General features: G+C 38.6%; 1 protein-coding gene across 2 annotated transcripts in view; it reads right to left on the bottom strand.

Annotated features, from left to right (window-relative positions):
• Positions 1-256: 256 nt before the first annotated feature.
• Positions 257-19,203, bottom strand: part of TES (testin LIM domain protein) — a 54,209-nt gene continuing 35,262 nt past the window's right edge. Inside the window, exons 3-7 of one of the 2 annotated variants that reach the window (XM_005609187.4) lie at positions 18,905-19,157; positions 17,693-18,028; positions 16,543-16,758; positions 15,975-16,133; positions 257-1,345 (exon numbers count right to left, since the gene is read on the bottom strand). In XM_005609187.4, the coding sequence (XP_005609244.1) occupies positions 1,169-1,345; positions 15,975-16,133; positions 16,543-16,758; positions 17,693-18,028; positions 18,905-19,157 (1,141 nt within the window). In that variant the 3' untranslated portion in view covers positions 257-1,168. 2 annotated transcript variants of the gene reach the window in all.

Raw genomic sequence — 19,203 nt, 5'->3', positions numbered from 1 at the left:
CATCTGCATATATCCTTAAGCAAAGGGAGAGGAAAGGTGGATAAAAGAAGAAAGTTAATATCCTAAGTAAAGCATTTGTATAAATAACATTTTATGTTATTTATGCAATGTTAATAATATAAATGTTAATAAAATTTATGCTCCATAGCATATGGAGCAAATTTGCATGTTTTGCAGGAATTATCCTTTATATATCAAATAATTCTTTCCAATAGGTGTTACAGACACCATGACTGCATAACAAATTAACCCAAAATTTTGTGGTGTAAAACAACCATTTATTATGTTCATGGAATCTATGGTTCGGGAATTTGGACAGGACACAGCGGTTTCAGCTTGTCTCTGCAGATGTCAGGGGCTCCAGCTGGAAGAGCCGAGGCTGGGGAATGGAAGCATTTGAAGAATCATTCACTCATGTGTCTGAAAGTTGATGCTGGCATTGGGCTGGGAGCCTCAGTTCCTGTCCCCATGGGCCTTTCCACATGGATTCTCCAAGTGGGCTACTTTGGACTTCCTCCCGATATGATGAGTACGTTCCATTCCTTGAGACAGAGAGCCTGGAGAGGTCATATCACTGGTTATGACCTAGCCTAGGAAGGCATGCATGCTGCATTCTGTTCATCCAGGTAGTCACACAGTACCCCTCAGGTTCAACGGGAGGGAAAATAGACTCCAGATGAGGAGTGGCAAAGTTCTGGAAGAGCATGTGGGACCAGAAATATGACTAAGGCTATTTTTTTAAATGCAATCTGTTACATAGGGATTGATATTCTCATTTTATAGGTGAGAAATTGAGACACAGAGAGGTTAAGTGGTTGTTCAGAATTCTCAGTATCTATTGTGGAAGTGCCAAAACTGCTGGCATAATGTCTGTTTCTTCAGAAAAGAGAAAATATATGAAACTTGTTGTAATTTTCTCTGGAGAACAATAGAGGAACATGAAAGTCATTTCAAAAGTATCAATGACATGTAGTCACATTTCATAAGGAAACTAGGACACCTTTGTGTAAGTTAATATGAGATGCTAACGTAACTTTTATCCATTGACTTCTTTATCTACATCTCTGGCCAGAGGATTTTCTTGAGATTCAGACTTTGGGTTCTAAACCATACCCCCTCCACCTGCATCAAGCTCAGTATATTCCAAGGCAAACTCATCATTTTCCTTTCAACCTAGCTCTTCCACAAGTGGATTTCCTGTTTCTGTTGATGTCACCACCATTCTTCCAATTGGCAGGGCTGGGGCTTCAGGGTTGTCCTTGATTCTTCCTTGTCCTTCAGTCCCACTGTGACCAGGTCTCTTAGACTCTATTTTTGCAATGTTTCTGCTTATCCATCCATTCACCTAGGAAAACAGTGAAAATAACCTCTGTTATTAGAGAAGACATTTCAGTATCAGTCACTCTAGGATCATTTCCACTGTCTCCTCTCAGGGACAGGTCTTCATTATTTTAGTGTTCTATTTACTTGCCTGTCTCCTCCATGAGACTATGAATAATTGAGAGCAGAAGACTTGCCTTATTCACCTCCAGTTTCCCAGCGTGGCCATGTAGCACATGAACTAGTCAAGGGATGTTTGTAGAAGGAATAAGTGGTCTGCTTTATTTATTTATCTGTACTAGTTAGGAAAGGCTAACTCCTGTGACAAACAACCCTAATCTTAGTAGCTTAAAATAATAAATGCTTACTTCTTGCTCACATCATGTTCCAGTATGCAACAGTGTGGAAAGGAAGCCCTCCTTTATCTCTTGGCTCCACCACCTTCTAGGGAATCTTGAGTTTTAACGGCCAAGCCTAGAAAGGGACTGCTTTACTTCTGCTTCTATCCTGCTGGACAAAACTCCATCACAAAGCCTCACACAGCTGCAGTGGATGCTAGGAAATGGAGTCCCACTGGAAATAAGTTTGGTGATCATCTAGCCAGTATCTATCACACTATCCTTTTAACTATCCACTTATTTACAACTGTAATAGTCACCCTGTAGAATATCTTTCTGCTCACAATGACCCCCTAAACTGCGAACACTACGCCCATTATTCTTACTTTGTTCCCCCCTCAAACCTTATTTGGGGAGATGTTTAACTGTGTTGCTTAGGTTGCATGAGTCTGCCCCGTGGGCATAAACTGGTTTGTTCTGTGTGAAACAATTGGGGTCAATCACATTATCTTTCTGGGAAACTTGGAATTAGAACCTAGGGGCAGGCCATTGGCCAACAGCGTGACTGGATTTGTAACATGTAATGTTAGGGGATCCATCTTTCATTAACCATGTAGAGTGAGGAGCAGAGAGAACGTGTCCACAGGAAGGAAAAATGGAGGCGATATGCAGGGAGGAACTTGGATGAGAGCAAGATGGGGAAGAGATCTGATGGCCGCCCAGTCCGTTTCTGTTCTTTCCTTAGGCTTCTTGTCTGTACCCTTGTAATGAATAATCCTTTTTATTATTTGGAAAAGACAAAACATAAAGCTAACCAAAAAGACACCCTGTCTAATTCCACAAAGAATTTGAAGCAGGTCAAAAGGAGAACTCATATAATAAAGTTGTCTGGAAAAATAACAGAGATATTTAAGTCACAGTTGCTATGTAGGTGGAGGGTCAGATTTTGCTCAAAGTTTCCTGGAAGGCGAAATGAAAGGGAGATACAGTTATTTCTGTCACTCTCAATTTCAGAAATGAGGAAGTGCACGCCTTCCTTTGGAGAGTGAACCTCTGTTAGCATTAGGATCTGGTCGTAATTTCTTAGGCAGTGGGATATAAATAATTCTTGTGGGAGAGTTCATAGCCTTCCCTCAGTCCACTCAGACTGCCAAAGAGGATCCCAGATCTCACACATAAAGATAAAGCTCAACACTTGGAATCTTAGAAGAATTTAGACCTCCATTATAGCTACTATGCAGGCCCTTGTGAGCTAATATTTTTAATAGCTTTCACCTCCTCTTATTATTTATATATTCTCTGATCTTGAATTTTATTTTCCATTTGGCCACATTTCATTTTACGTGCTGGAATTATTTACTTCTATTCTGTCTAGAATATAAAGCACCATGAGAACAGGGACCTTGTTTGTCTTGTTCACTGCTTTGTTCCCATTGCCTGCAACCATTCCAGACATATATCAGACGCTTAATAATATTGACTGAGTGAGTGAGTGAGGGAATGAAGGAATGAAGCAATGGAGAGAGTGGAGATGGCAGAGTGCAAGAGAAGAGAAATTAGGCAGGATTGAGATTGGGGGGACTTGTAGAGAGAGCAGCTGGAGGTGTAAGCAAAGCAGGTAGGAGAGAAGAGGGAATTTTAATAAATACTGTTGAGGGCAACAAACTTTTATTCCTGTATTGGCACTTTTTTAAAAATGTAAGTAAACTTTTAATTTATTTATTTATTTTTATTTATAGCTACTGAGCTATGTTTCTTTTATTGGTCCATTCTTTAGAAACTTGACCAAATGTGTTCCACTTCGACTACCTGGTTTACTTATTCAGATACCACTTAATTCATTTTATTATTCACCATTTTGGAGGTACATCTCATGTGTTAAGCACTCTATTGGGTTCCAAGGAAATAAACATGAATAAAATTATATTCCTGCACTCATGTAGAGCAATGACATAAGTAAACCAGTAGTATAGGCCAAGACCTTTGTGAGCACAGGGGATGACTCATAAACTTGGTGGTGTTTGAGGGTGTCATGGATCAGCTTCTTAGAGCTACCTTTGCAAAGTCATGGAGGTATAAAAGAAGCTACTTACTTCAAGAAACTGCAAGCATTTAGGTATGGCTAGATAACAATGTGTATGTATGGAGGATTGGAAAAAGAGGTCGGATCATTAGATTTTTTAAGTAAGGAGATAGAAAAGTCATCTTTGCATTGTATTCTGGCAGAAGAATGGAGAATAGATCAGAACAATGTTTCTCAAAGTGTGGACCCAGATATCAGCATCAGCATCACCTCAGAACTTGTTAGGAATGTGAAAAATCAGGCCCCATCCAAGACCTACTGAATCAGAAACTGGGCAGTGGGATCAGTAAGCTGTATTTAACAAGCCCTCTGGATGATTTTGTTGCATGCTAAAGTTTGAGAACCACTGAGTTGGAAGGAAGGTGAGAGGGTGAGACTATACATAGGAAGGGCTGATGGGAACTTACAGTATCCCTGGTGGAAAATGATGAGGTAATCAGCAAGGTGTCGGTTATGGTATTGGAGAGGCAGCCCTAGACAGATTCAAATCAGTGTTTCAGGTGGCCAGATAAGTCAGCATGGAAGGAGCACCAATGAATAAATTATAGGTCTCTCTCTCTCTCTCTCTGTCTTGTGCATGTGCACACACATACATGAGCTTGATAGAGGAAGTATCAATGACCTGTGACTTGAAAATGTATCAGATAGACAAAAGGAGATGGGGGATGGGGGGCAAGCCAAGCAAAATCCAGTAATCAGTCACCCCAAGGACTTCATTGTGTCTCTTGCTCTCACTCTATATCATCTCTGGCCATATGAGTGGTATCCTGCCTAAGAAAGATGTCCCCAAATGACGCCCGTGTCTCATCTAATAAGCTGACAGAAACTCCAAATTTCAGAACTAAGCAGCTACCTGCAATCTCATACCTTCCAGCTAAACAAAGTAATCTAAACAATTACTCACCATAGTTGTCTCCATCATTTGCCAACTCAGCCATTTCCCCTCTTCCTACATCAGAAAATTAATTTTGATCTGGGTGGTCATGTGCCCAGCCCTCAAGGTATGAATTATTATTGGATAAGTCAATAATAGTTACTGTTTCCGTTCTCCTTTTATGGGGTGGAGCATGTGACCTAGTTCTGGCCAATGAAATGGAAGGGTAGGTAAGTCTTCTGGGAGGTCCTGGTAAAGACTTTTCTCATTTCTAAGAGTGAAATACCCTTTTGCTCCATCTCTGCTTTATACTTTGGATGTTATTATGTGAGGAAGTCTCCCTTCAATGAAAGGACAAACATGAGAATGGAGGACAACACAGAGGATGGCAGAGCAGAGAGATTACAAAGAGTCTTTTCTGAGCCAAATTTGGGCCAGCCTATGTCTTGTCTTTAAGCCACTCTTAACCGTTTTTAGTTACTTATAGCCAAAAGCATTCCTAATTGATTACTCATCCTTCTCTAGCAAACTACCAGGACTAACCTTGACTAACCTCAGTATGCCTCTCGGCCCTGTTTAGCCCAGGCATCTAGATTTTTCAGCCTCATTTGAAAACTTGAAATCCATTATGTTTTGTAAGTCCCCTAACCTGGTCCTATCCCTTCCTACACTCCCTGACTTTATCTCTGTGCCCTCTGAAATCTAACTTCTGTGAACTGCAAACTCCCTTGTACTCCCAACCTCTGCATCTCCTTGCTCCAACTGATACCCCATTCTCTCTCAAGGTCTCTGTTTCTTCTGTAGTACTCTCAAGTACAGGCTGGTTATTTTTTGCCCACATGGGCATTCCAGTGCCTCTGGGGTAGTCATCTTCCTCATTCTCCATTGTCATGTCCACTAATTCCTTTTTGTCGCCTAACAATCAGAGCTCTTTGAGGTGCAGTGTGTGGCCTGAGCCCTTACCACCCATTTCTACCTTTAGTTGCCATCTTCTGTCGAATTCCAGGACCCTCCTTCACGTTTCTTGTTGACTTTTAGCCTCTGGCTCACTCTTCTCTCTACCATTTTTCCTGTTGTTATTCTTGGTGACTTTGACATATTCATAGATGTCCATCCCACATTTAGGCCTATTTCCAGAACTCCTCAAAGCCAGAATCTTGTCCCCCATCCTACTCATTTGTAACTGTGAGGAAGTGAGGAAGAATCAATGGCACTTGGCCAGGAGGTCTCTAGACTCCTAAACCCAGCCTTCCTTTGAACTATATATACCATGATGCTTTCACAGTTGGTCAGTATTTCTGGAAACATCAACTCTAATGTCTCTGCATTCAGTAATGGCTGACTCTAGTAAAGATACTTGGGTGCAAGTTGTTTTTTGTTATTGTTTAAAAGTCAAGATATCCTGGGGAGACATAGCATTGAAGAAAAATCAATGGCAGCCTTCATAAATGTCAGCACAAAATGTCATTCAAAATAAGTATAAAAGGTTAATGATATCTTGTTTTGAGTGTTTCAAAATATATTATTAAATTAAATAGAAGCTACAATGACATGTTGTTCTCCATGAAAAGCCAAAATAATTAGCTAAAGCTATTTAAGCATCTAGTAAATGTATGAAAAAAAGATCCTGTTAATCAAGCAAGAATGTGTTTCAGGTTGTGTGCTCAAAGCACACCCATGTACCCCAGCACAGTGGGTCCCTTTTTTTTTTTTTAAGATTGGCACCTGAGCTAACATCTATTGCCAATCTTTTGTTGTTTTTCTTTCTTCTCCTCCTCCCCAAAGCCCCCCAGTACATAGTTGTATATTCTAGATGTAGGTCCTTCTGGTTTGTGCTATGTGGGACACCACCTCAGCATGGCTTGATGAGCAGTGCCGTATCCGCACCCAGAATCCAAACTGGTGAAACCCTGGGCCACTGAAGCAGAGCACATGAACTCAACCACTCAGCCACGGGGTCGGCCACAGGGGGTCCTTTTTATATATGAGTTTTCAGTACAATCATTGAAGTTGTCTTTAAGCACTTAAAACAGGAGACATCAGGAAGGAGAAGAATGCATCTAGTAAGAATTTGTGGTAAAGCTCTATTTCATGGAGACACTGATGGAGTCATAAGTTTTCCAAGGAATTAAGTGAATACCCAGAAGACAAGTTCAGATATGCCAGGATATCTTGAGACAAAGGCTTAATACTGATCTTGGGTGGTAGTGTCTCTTTGGTAACCATGGTGAAGTTGGATGAGCTTAAACACTGACTCTTAGAAATTCCTTAAGAATGAGTCAATAATGAATCTTTTGCCTTTGGTAAAACTGGACTGAAATACTTCAAAGTCAGATTTGGAAATCCATGCTTGAAGACTTCAGAGTCATATAAGTTTCAGCTAGAGTTGATTAAAGAAAAAATAGCCCCTCATTTCCAAAAAAACATTTAAAAAGATATCCTACAACAAATATGATGGCCAGTGAGTTTCTTCAACAACTTACATTTCTTAATGGGATTGGATAACCAAAATCCACTGATTTCTCAAAATTATGACTATATCCAAGGGTTACAAGCAAAATTCTTCTTCTCAGACATGATAGGATATGTGCTGATTCTGTGAATGAGTTCATGATTAATCATTCTAATATGGTCTGATTGTTTCAATAACGATGACAAATGTATTACCTCAATATACTTCAGCAACTGATGATATGTCAAAATCTTCTTATGAGCTTCCTGGGTCTCAGTAAAGAAATATCTTCCCTCTCTTTCCTCATTCAGCCCCTTTGCTCTCAAGCATGGACCAGGGGATAAAAGAATCAGAAGTATCATTGTTGCTTCTAAAGTCCACGTTGGTGGCTTCTGCAGAAGGGAAAACGACATCCCTTTTCTTACTCTCTGTGGGGCCTTTATCGTAGCTCACATTCTGGTATTCTCTCCCTCCCAATTTAGTCCCTTGCAGGGTCTCTCTACTGTTAACTGCATAGATGTGGTTGTTAAATGTCTGTTATGTTCAGTATAAAAAGGCTAAGCTGTATCTCTGAAAAAGAAAACTTTGATGGCATTTGGATGATAGAGATTTCCACTTACTGACCAATAGGAAATAAGTAGAACAAAAGGTTATCTTCCCTACTTTTGAAGAAAAAAATTGCATGAATCCAGATAAAAACATTTATTACTTCCCTATCTTTTCCCCAATGCGAGGGAAGGATTTAACTTGGCCTCTGTTCCAAGTAAACCATTATTCAGAATTGAGGACAATGCAGAATATAAATGATGGTGGGGAGTGGGGGTGGAGGTGAGCACACCCTAAATGCTAGAAGAAAAGTCAGTCTTATAGAATCTAGTCACCATCTTACTCTCTCGTTAAGCATTTATAGGACAAAATATCTGAAAGGTTTTACTTATTTACTTATTTACCTGATTAACAATTAAAAACAGCAGGAGACCTTGAGACCACTCAGATAGAGAGTTCATTCTCTTATATTACAAGGCCAAACTAAAAATAAGTTAGGATAAACAGTCAAAACTAGTATTTCTGTATCTCCCAGACAAAGCAGTTTATTCTTCTAGGAAATGCCTAACATACACGCAATCAGCATCTTAGGTAGTGAATGATGAATTTGGCCAAATTTCTTGGGTCTCTACATCCTCAAACCAGTTTGATTACACCTCGGCCCCAGAAAAGGGGAGGCTAGACAGGGAGACACATGAAGAGTGCCCATGTTAATATGCAGGCGAATTCTGTTTCAATTGATTTCCACTTCGCCATGTCTGGGAAAGGTAAGTTGTTCAACTTTGTGGGAAAAAATGCTATGGAAAATACATCTATTGTCATTTGAGATAAAGGTAAAAAGATGAGCAAGCATGAAATGATGTTTATAGACAATGATGGATATTTGTCATATTAGCATTTAAAACTGTCTGCGGGATTAGATTACTTCTTTACATGAGGTGATGTGATGACGTTTTGAGAGACTTTTTCATATGCCTGCTGAAGGCGTAGTGCAGAGGGAATCAATAGAAATGAGCGCATGTCAATGAGTATGTGTGCGAGGATTTGAGGGGTGGAACTGAGAAGAAGCACTATCAGTCAAACAAAAATGAGGTGAAAGAAAACAAAATCAAACTATTCTCGGTATACGTCAGAGAAAACTACTACTCCCACTTGGACAGAAATACTTCAGACTGAGGAAAAAAACAAATCTCATGATTTGATAATATTAAAAGAATGAATCTACTACTATTCCACATTTGCTTCCTTTTTCCCAAAAGGTTGAAAAATTCTCAGAAAACCAAATAGAGTTGCAATTCAAGTATAAGAGTAATGCTTGTTAGATTCACCTCAAGAGAAGATAAAGTTTTCCCAAACTTCAATTAAAATGACACTTTTCCTTTTTTTTTTTCTGAAAGAAAAAATTCCCACATGACTTGAAAACTAACAACTTAAATGTCTTGATTTATCTTAAAGTTTCATAAAACTTGTCCCTTCACCATAAGGAGAAACCTAGTTTCTGTTCTGTCTTGTCAGCAGCAGCCTTTTCGCTTGGGTAGTTTTTATCCTTGGAGACCGCGCCCCCTGCTGTAACAAATCCTTCATTGCAGAAGGATTTTTTTTTCTCTCGAATGAAAAGGATATGAAGGATAAAAGTACAATTATTAAAGTGAAAGAAACTTTATTTTGAATAATAATATACATATCATTCATTCCATTTAATTTTCATAGTGCATAGTATATAGAAGTATACAGGGGAAAATAAACATCAGAAATACATAAGGATGGAAGTATACAGGTGAGGAAGACATTCGGTATCCCTGTGAACAGGCTTAGAAGCATCACAGGAGAGTATCTACTAGAAAAGAATAAAAATCATGCAAAACACCTATCCAAACCACAGCAGGCAAGTGCAATGGGTACAAGCTATAGTTTCTTGGGTACAAAAAGTATACATATTCTTTGGATTGAAAACATAATATAAATGAGTGGCTAGGCTTTTACATCCAAGCCGAAAGTCATCTATAGAAGTAAAAAGTGTAGATGCCACATGTGACAATAACATATTCAAGGCCACAGATGGAGGTCACCAGCTCACAAAGAGAATATACTTAGAGGTAGGGCAAAAAGTAATAGAGAAATGCAATAAAGCCACTTCTGCCTAAATTAGGAAACAGCAAACGCATAGGCACGAAAATGCTAACAGCTCTCCACACTATGCTGCACTTCTATCTTCTCTGTGAAAAGAACTCACTGTGTATCACCACAGACGTCAGTGGATAAGATGAGGCAATAATGTAGAGCCCTGGCATCAGGGCAAGTTTAATTTCCTTTTCATTTTACACAAGAGGGAAGAAAGAATATAGACCGAGAAAAGTTCATCTTTCCATTCGGCACACTAGCTTTGAAGTGTTTCATATGTGCTGTTTGGCACAAGGGGGACAGGGGTACGAAGGTTAATTAAACCCAAGCTTCCAACTCAAAGATTTTATGTCTGGAAAGCTAAGGAAAGATAAAATTCTTTACTGTTTTTAAAATCAAATGCTTAAAGCAGGTTCTAAAAGTTGAGATGAAAAAAATGGATACAGTAAAACAGCAAAGAAAGATACTGAACAAAATCTCCTGGTTTCCTTTACCGATTCTTTTTTTCCGTTTATTTTTCTAAATTGCGTTTTACAGTAGAAATGCAGACCAGTTTGGATAGCTATGGCTCAATATGACTTGGTACTCTCCTCCTAAGACATCATCTTCTTACACTCCACTGAACAGAAAACCATCCCTTCTACTGGCATGAACTTCTGCCCAATGAGACACTTGCTGCAGCAGGAGCACAGAAAGCACTCTGTGGACGCGTGCCAGCTGAAATTGTTATAGGTCACCCGCTGCACTTCGGGATCAATGGCATTGTGGCATCCTTGACATACCTGTTAAGTCAATTATACAAATGAGAGGATGAGAGATCAAACTGTGATGGTAACATTTTCATGTTAGCACAAACTCAATACATTTCTTCAGATGATAAAGTAAACTCAGAACGACAACCTCAAAAACATACAACTGAAAGTGGCCTTCTAGTTACCCTTGTTAGCCAGCAAGTGTTAATGGGAGTCTATATGGTGAGCACTGTGAGAAACAACAAGTGAAGGCCAAACAGGTGATTTGGTGCCTGTAAGATATGCCCATGGGATTCAAGGCAGAAAGTCTTGATGGCGAGTTCCAAAGCAGTGAGTTTGGTTCCAGCATATTCTATTAGACTGCACATTAGTAATGATAAAAACGTTTATGATTTTTCCTATAACCCCAAATCCTGGTGAGGATGTGGAACAACAGGAACTCTCATTCGTTGCTGGGGGGAATGCAAAATGGCACAGCCAGTTTGGAAGACAGTTTGGCAGTTTCTTACAAAACTAAACATACTCTTATCATCCAACCCAACAATTGTGCTCCTTTGTATTTACCTAAAGGAGTTGAAAACTTACGTCCGCTCAAAAACCTGCACATGGATGTTTATAAGAGTGTCATTCATAACTGCCAAAACTTGGAAGCAACCAAGATGTCCTTCTAGGTGAATGGATAAATAAACTGTGGTACGTCCAGGCAATGGAATATTATTCAGTGCTAAAAAGAAATGAGCTATCAAGCTGGGAAAAGACATGAGGAACCTTAAATGCATATTAATAAGTCAAAGAAGCCAATCTGAAAAGGCTGCATACTGTACGATTCCAACTATATGACATTCTGGAAAAGGTAAAGCTATGCAGACAGTAAAAAGATCAGCGGTTGCCAGGGGTAAGTTGGTGGGGCAGGGAGGTGGGAGAGATGAACAGGCAGAGCACAGAGGACTTCTAGGACAGCGAAAATATTCTGTATGACATTATAATGATGGATATATGTCATTTGTCCATTCTATACACTTGTCCAAACCCACGGAATGTACAACATGAAGAGTGAACCCTAAGGTAAACTATGGACTTTGGGTGATTATGATGTGTCAATGCAGAGTCACTCTTGGTAAAAAATGTACCATTCTGGTGAGGGATGTTGATAACAGGGGAGGCTATACATGTGTCGGGTAGGAGGTATACGGGAAACCTCTGTATCTTCCTCTCAATTTTGTTGTAAATCTAAAACTGCTCTAAAAAAATAGTCTTAAAAAAAAAAAAGACTTTTCCTCACTCATTCAAACTTTGAATGGAAACTTTACCAGTCCTACCTATGACACATGAAATTATTAACACCACTAATTTCTAGACAGTAGTCAATGAAAATCATGTTCAAAGTGATTAAGAACTCAATTAAAAACACTGACAGTGTTTGAGAATAATTAGTTTGCACTAAAAATAAACCTTGCAGTTAACTGGTTTCTGTTCTGTCACAAGACATCACTTATGTATAACCTAATATTGTAGAATATTAATACTTACATACCCATACCATTCAGTGTATATGTATGTTATGCACAAACATATATATCACATACACACCCTCATTATTATAGTAGAAAACAAAACTACTCAGTTGAGACTTCCAAAACACTAGAGAGTTCATATGCCTTCTTGTTTATACATGTTCTGAATGAATGTGACTATTTAAAGTTTTTGTTCTAAATATTTTATAACAAGTAAAGAAACCAACAAGATTGTCCAGTATTACATGAAAGTGACTATAATCTTCAGCATTCCTGGTCTCTTAATATGATTGTCAGGAACTACTGAGAGAGGAGGGCTGGGTGGGTGGGTTGAGGGGGGTCGTTTAGCCTGAGCCTCCTTACTTGACACGATCTCAAAATGAGGCTGCTACTCCGTGAGTAAACTGGTTTAGGGTGTGAAGTGAGGCATTGTTACAAATATCCACTTCAGACCCGCAATATGTACTTTCCATACTTTTTAGAGCTACATGGCTTCTAATTACAGAGATTATAGCTGCTAGACACATATGATAGACACATATGTCAACCTGGTCTTCTCTGAGAAGCAAGGGAGATATCTTTGCATGATCAATATGCTATTCGTGCATGTAACAAAAACGAGCATTTAATTACAGACACTCCTAATTTGTAGCTACACCATGCAAGCAATTGCTTTTGTATCTGTTCATTTTTTATAGCTTTATAATTCTTTTAGAATGTTGTCCTTTGTATTTTTCTATATTTCATATTAATTTTTCAATATTTTTAAACTTGGTTTTATAGAATAAAAGGATTTCACACTCATTTTTTATTGCCTTGTTTTTAGACCGTGATCTACCTTCTTTATTTCAGCTCTGAAATAATATTTGTGGATCTTTTTATAATCTTTTAAAACACACATTTTCTTTTGTGATTTTAAAAAAAGGGATAAGTACTGTTCAATTATATGCAAAATTAAGGAAATTGTTTAGGAAAAAAAATAACTAATGAACACACTAAATGGTATGGGAATTTAGGGTTTGTGGTTTCATAAAACTTAGTTTTAATAATTTGATTGCCATTCATCTCAAAGTCTGACAGAATCCCAGGTAAATTCTACTGATCCCTAATTCCTCATACATCTGCAAGCTGCACAGGCCTCACGGAGGGGGTGGGGACTACACAGCCCTGCAGGGAGAGGATGCGCTTCCTGTGTTCTTAAATGTCTAACATTTCAATGAGCTCTTCTTTCCTTCGATCCCTCCTATTTCACACAGGAGTGTATACACAATGTGAAATAGCTAATGGCACTTGTCGTAAGGAGCTCTTTGGAGTGAAGGTCCTGTGAAATCTCGTAGATGTGAATTCTGTGGCTAGCTGTTTGAGACAGGAACTCTAGAGACAATGCAGAGAAGTGCATTTCCCTCTTATCCTCCTTCCACGTTAATTTTTTCCCTCAGAAATGCCCTGTTAAGAGTTGAGTTCTTGGCTTCAGGTTTAAAAATAGTCTGTATTCTCTCTCCTCTTTTTTTAAAAAATAAATAAATAAAAGATCTAAGAGATCAATGCCCTAAACTAGATAATCTTCTTCAAAATTTTACATCATTTAGCATGTTGCATGGGTAGCTCTCTTTGCCATCAGCTAGAGTTGCTTAGGAGGTAGATATGTTCACTTTAATATTAGACAAAGGGCAAGAGTATATCTTACTGAGAAAGCAAACCTTCTACAAGAAATCATGCCATATTACAAAGCTAAATAATTTAGAAATTTTCTCTTTTTAAAAAATTCATATCTGTGGTTATAATCCTCCCCAATGATTAGATACAACGTGACAGAGAGAAGTTTGTAACAGTTAAATAAAGCAGCTTCTTGTATTTAAAACTTTATTCAATAAATATTTATTGAGTGCCTACTGTATTGTTCTAGTGTTGGAAATAGAACAGAAAACAAAGCAGACAAAAATCTCTGCCCTCAAGGAGTTTACATTCTAGTCACTGAGACCAAGGTCACACATTCTACAATAAAATACACATTCTGATAACCCTCTTCCGAAGAGAAACTGTTGCAACAATATCCAGAGAAGCAGTTTTTAGCTAAATGATGTTATCAGGCCACGTGGGTATTCAACATCTTTCCCCTAGGTATAAGGAGGGTCCATGTTGACTCCAAAGCAAATGAGAAAGAACACAGGTTAGTCACTCAAACATTTCCCAAGTGCAGACACTGAGGATTTGGAAACAAAAAGGCAAGCTCTCTCCTCCAGTTGCTATATAGTCTACTGGAGGAGACAGATGAGTGTACTGACAATTACACACACGTGAGCAAGTGCACACACAGGCCCCACGGGAACATAGAGAGGCATCCAGCCCACCCAGAGAGAAAGAGGTAGGGAATCAGAAAAGGTGTTCTGAAAAAAGCTAAGCCTAAACTGAGTCTGGAGGAAGGCGTATACACAGTCAGGTAAAAACAGGAATAGGGTACATCAGACAAAGGAATTAGTGTGAGAGAAGACAAAGAATGGTGCATAAACTAGAAAATAAAGGTAACTTGTGGAAATGCATGATTTGGGTTGAATAACTAGTGGAAGCAGCTGGACAGGCAAGAAAGGGCTGGATCTATTAAGTAAAAGTTTAAGATCAGATTTGCAGTTTAGAAGGATTATCATCCCTCACTGTGGAAGGTGGCTTTGTACAAGACAAAGAATGGAAGTGGGGAGGGGGCTGGCGGCAGCATAGTGGCTAAGTTCACGTGCTCAGCTTCAGCGGCTGAGAGTTTTTGGGTTCAGATCCTGGGCACGGACCTACACACTGCTCATCAAGCCACGCTGTGGCAGCATCCCCATACAAAAAATAGAGCAAGACTGGCAACATATGTTAGCTCAGGGCCAATCTTCCCCACCAAAAAAAAAACAAAAAAAAACAAAAAAACAGAATAGAAGTGGGAAGACCAAATTTGAGGCCACTACAATAATCCAAATGACAGTAAATAAAGGTCTGAAGTAGACTAGTTGTAACTGTAAGGATCTGAGATATACTGATGAGGCAGAGTTGATGGAAAATGACTGATTATATCTGGGGACAATGGGTAAAAGTTTAAAACTGGCATTGACATTAAAACTTGTTACCTTATTTTTGTAGTATCATACCCTAGAACTATATAAACATATCATTTTATTCCTTAGCCAGGAGTCTCCTCTACTTGATAGCTCAGGGGGATCCTTAACTGGTATGTATTTCCCTGCATATAAAGAAGTTTTAATACCCCCTGGCTTACAAGCTTTACCATTTATGGTCAACTTTTTAATCTATCTTTTATCTAAATTATCCATCTCATGGTCATCATGCAATAGCGGCTCTGTGTAAACAGGGTAGATCCAAGAAAAAAATATATTTTAACATTACTTGAATGTTTGACCCATGTAAATAAATCATTTAGACTTATTTAATCCAACTCAATGGTAAATGGTAAATCATTTAGATTTACTAAATCCCACCCCAAATTTTCAGGTCAAATTTTCTTATTCAATCAATTCAACGAGTGTTTAAAAAACAGGCATTGTACAATCCCCAGGTAGGAAGAACGAAGCCCCAGCAGGTGGTCTAGCAATGTGAAGAGAAACCACGAACACTGAAATAGAGCTAAAGAATATGAACAGCCCCTAGAAACCTTAATTTAAGTAGAATCTGATCAGTATGGTGACTCAATCAGTTAATCTCATTTATGTTAAGAAGTTTTTTTGTGGGAATTTGATTATTAAGGAGCACTTATAATCTATAGTGTGATCTGCATGGTAGAAATCTCAAGGTGGCTCATAGTCAATGCATGTATTGCTTTTGAATTATCTGGATTTTAACACCCTATGGCAGGAATCAAATGTTTCCTACTTATGGGTAGTACTTTCTGTTTCTCATTTGTAAGACAGCTAATTAAATAAAGGCATAAAGTCAAGTCATAAAGCAGGTCAAGGCCACCGTGTCCCTGGAATGCTTCTTACCACAGCATGATTCTTCACATAGCAGGGCTTGCACACGGGCTTGTCATTGACCATCACGTATATCTCCCCAGCGAGGATGCTGTCACAGTCAAAGCAGCAGAAGTGTTTCAGATGCCAATTTTGGTTTTCTGCCTGGGTATACTCATTGCTGAATATCAGCTGGGAACAAGATAAAAATAAGATGAACCATGTAATCTCCTTTTTGTTACAAATAACAAAGCTAGGTTCTATAGACAATAAAAGATTTAGATCCACAAGCATATCACCTTTCTTGGATTGAAGTTTGAAAATAGCCTAAAGCTTGAACTTAGGTTATTATTTAGTTTAGTCCAAATCAATCCTTTATGTTTCTCGACAGTCTTTCATTAGTCAACACAATTAACACAGACACTCAGTAGAACTGAAATCAAAAGTTTTTATCAGTCAGTTTCTTTGAATGTAAATAAAGTAACTGATGTTTGGTTAATTCACGTTGCCTCCTCGCTAAGAGTGGCCTGGTTAGGATGGTAAAGGGACCATATAGGGGTACAAAAAAGGAGCCTGCATGCGGTGGCTCCAGAGAACATACCTCATCACAGCCGGCACATCGGGGTTTCTCACTGTCACAGTAATGTCTGCCACAGTACAGCTTCCCATTCTTCCAAAAATAGATCATGTCGACCAAGAGCTCATGACAGGTGCTGCAGACGAAACAAGCTGGGTGCCACAGTTTGTCGTAGCCGGCCCGTTCAGCGTAGATGGCCGGGTCACCCTCCTTCATGCTCAGGTTGCAGCAGTAGCAGGACTGAAGGGGAAAGCACACAAAACAATCATAAGATTGGCATTTCTCATCATCAGTTTAGTAGTTCAGAGAAACAACTTTCAAGAGAAATAATTTCTGCTGAAATTAGGAATTTGTCCACGTAGACAATAAGGTGTTAGTACTTCTGTGAAACAGAATCTCTGGGCTTTCTCCAGGCTGTTCAAACCTAATTCTGCACCCTATGTGCAGCAGAGTATTGAGTAATTCCTGAACTAAAGTTCCTTATGGAAAAAGGCTAATAGTAATTTTTACCTCAATTTTAAGTGGTTCTCTAAAAAATGATTACTTAGAGATGATTAGCACCTAAAAAAATTTTTTTGTTTTACAAGACTAAGCCTTATGGGTTGACGTGCTAATTGGATCTATAAGGAATCTATTACAGTAAGGTTAAAAAAAATTCTTATTTTTTTGTTCATCTGTGTCACAATTTTCTTTAAGGCAAAAAAAAAAAGACTTCAATTTCCTTCTCTAGGAGAGATTAAAAAAAATATGATTGAACATATATCTACATAAATTTAATCTTGAATTTTAGGCACGATCTCACAAGCAAAACTGAATTAACCTAAGCATATCTTATTCTTATTTATGGGAAGAGATAAACAATTAACATCATAATTATGTTTAGAAACAGATTTTAATTAGTATGTTGTAGTCCAGCATGACACCAATGCTAACTACTATGTATACATAAAACTCACAATTATCCTTGGCAACAGATAATCAGGAAACCCGGCTTTAGACAGTGGTTTCAAACATGATTTTCTAAAATAAGCTGAAACTGAATTTTAATTCAATTTATTTCCCTCACCTACTCCCTTTTGGAAACAGAGGAATGGCCCCAAAAAAGTTTCAAAGAAAGGGAAAGAACCTGTAAAATACACCAATTGGACCAACAGTGTGACCAGACTCTACTTACATACTGAGTTCTTTTGTTTTCGGCCAATTTGTTCTCCTTGGCCCCCACCGCTGCCGTGGTGCTTCTGTCTCCACCAGGGATGCACATTCTGTTGGGGTCTTGAGCATCCATCTCACGGGGAAGTTTGACATCTCCTACTCCCAGAGCCTCGTTCTTATATTTTTTCACAAACTGCTCCATCTCCTTCACTTCTTTGGGAGACAATTCGTGGCACTTTGAAGGGTCCTGGTCGTGTGCAGGGAGCTGCTTTGCCAGCTGCTTCTTCCGGTACTGCGCCCCCTCTGAGCCTGCCACTGGCTGCTTCTCCTTGGGCAGCATCTGCATGTACTGCCTGGCCTGAACCACAAGGAGACCAGTGTTAACTGGGAGATGCCTTGGCCACCAGACAGGCAATATTTTATAACACACATCAGAAGCAAGTTACTTAAGAAAGAAGTCAGTTTATCTATTAGTAACAATTAATCTTCATAATATAAACAGCTTGAGATGTTAACATATTCAAAAATGGTACACTAAATAGATTCAGTTCAGTAAAAATGAACATGTTTTTTCCCATGAAATGTAAGCTTTTTTCAATTTGTAAAAGGATTCTGGTTACTAATGTTTACTTGTGCTACATATGCAAATGTGCAGTTGCAAGAGAACACAAATTTTCAGGCAGCATGTTCAGAACGACCTATGGATCAGCAAAATTTTCATCATTATAAAAAATATCATCACAAGATTCTCTTTAATGATTTAACTAACCTTCTTAAAAGGCTTCCAAATGTCTCATCTCATCTAGTTGTTATAATAGAAGGAGCTTGACAAAGAATTGCATTTTTTTTTGCCTTACACAGTAAAAGAAATATAGTGAACATTTTTTTAATTCCAAATAACAACAGAAATTCTATTCTTTAGCTATTCTTTACCATCTTAAGAGAAATCTTCTCAAGAGTAAGCTAGAAGTTACTAGATTTGTACAAAATATTTGCTTTTTATCTAAATATTAAGAATTTCAGACCATTCCCTCAAAAAGGTATCATATCCAGGTAGTCAGAAAAATTCTATGAGATATCTAATCTTACTTTCAAAAGACCATAAAAGGAGTTGAAAATCAACGTAATGGGAACCCCAGAAAAATAACAGACCTGAAGTTGATTAGGTTGCTAAAGGAACTGCCCTAAATAAGTAGTCCGGGAACTTTAATAAAGGGACTCCCCTCTCCCTTACCAATGCCTGATTCTGGACAGGAGGCGCCCACTCATAGGTAACCGTATTGATAGAGATATTCTTCTTGGCAGCAACTGGATTGGTCAATATCATAACATTGCGTTTATACATGGGAATTCCATCTGATTTTAGCTTTGCGATCAGGGTGGTATACTTGGTGTCTTCAAAAAGTTTCCCCACTTTTCGGTCTTCTTCATTGCTCAATAGGACATCATGTTCTTCTTGCCCGCACTTGCAGTTACGACATATTTTTCTATAATTTTGGAGATAAGTAGACAATGATTAATCATACCTAACCA

Source organism: Equus caballus, chromosome 4 (genome assembly GCF_041296265.1).
Source record: "Equus caballus isolate H_3958 breed thoroughbred chromosome 4, TB-T2T, whole genome shotgun sequence".
Taxonomy (NCBI): domain Eukaryota; kingdom Metazoa; phylum Chordata; class Mammalia; order Perissodactyla; family Equidae; genus Equus; species Equus caballus.
This window is presented reverse-complemented; position numbering and strand designations above follow the sequence as displayed.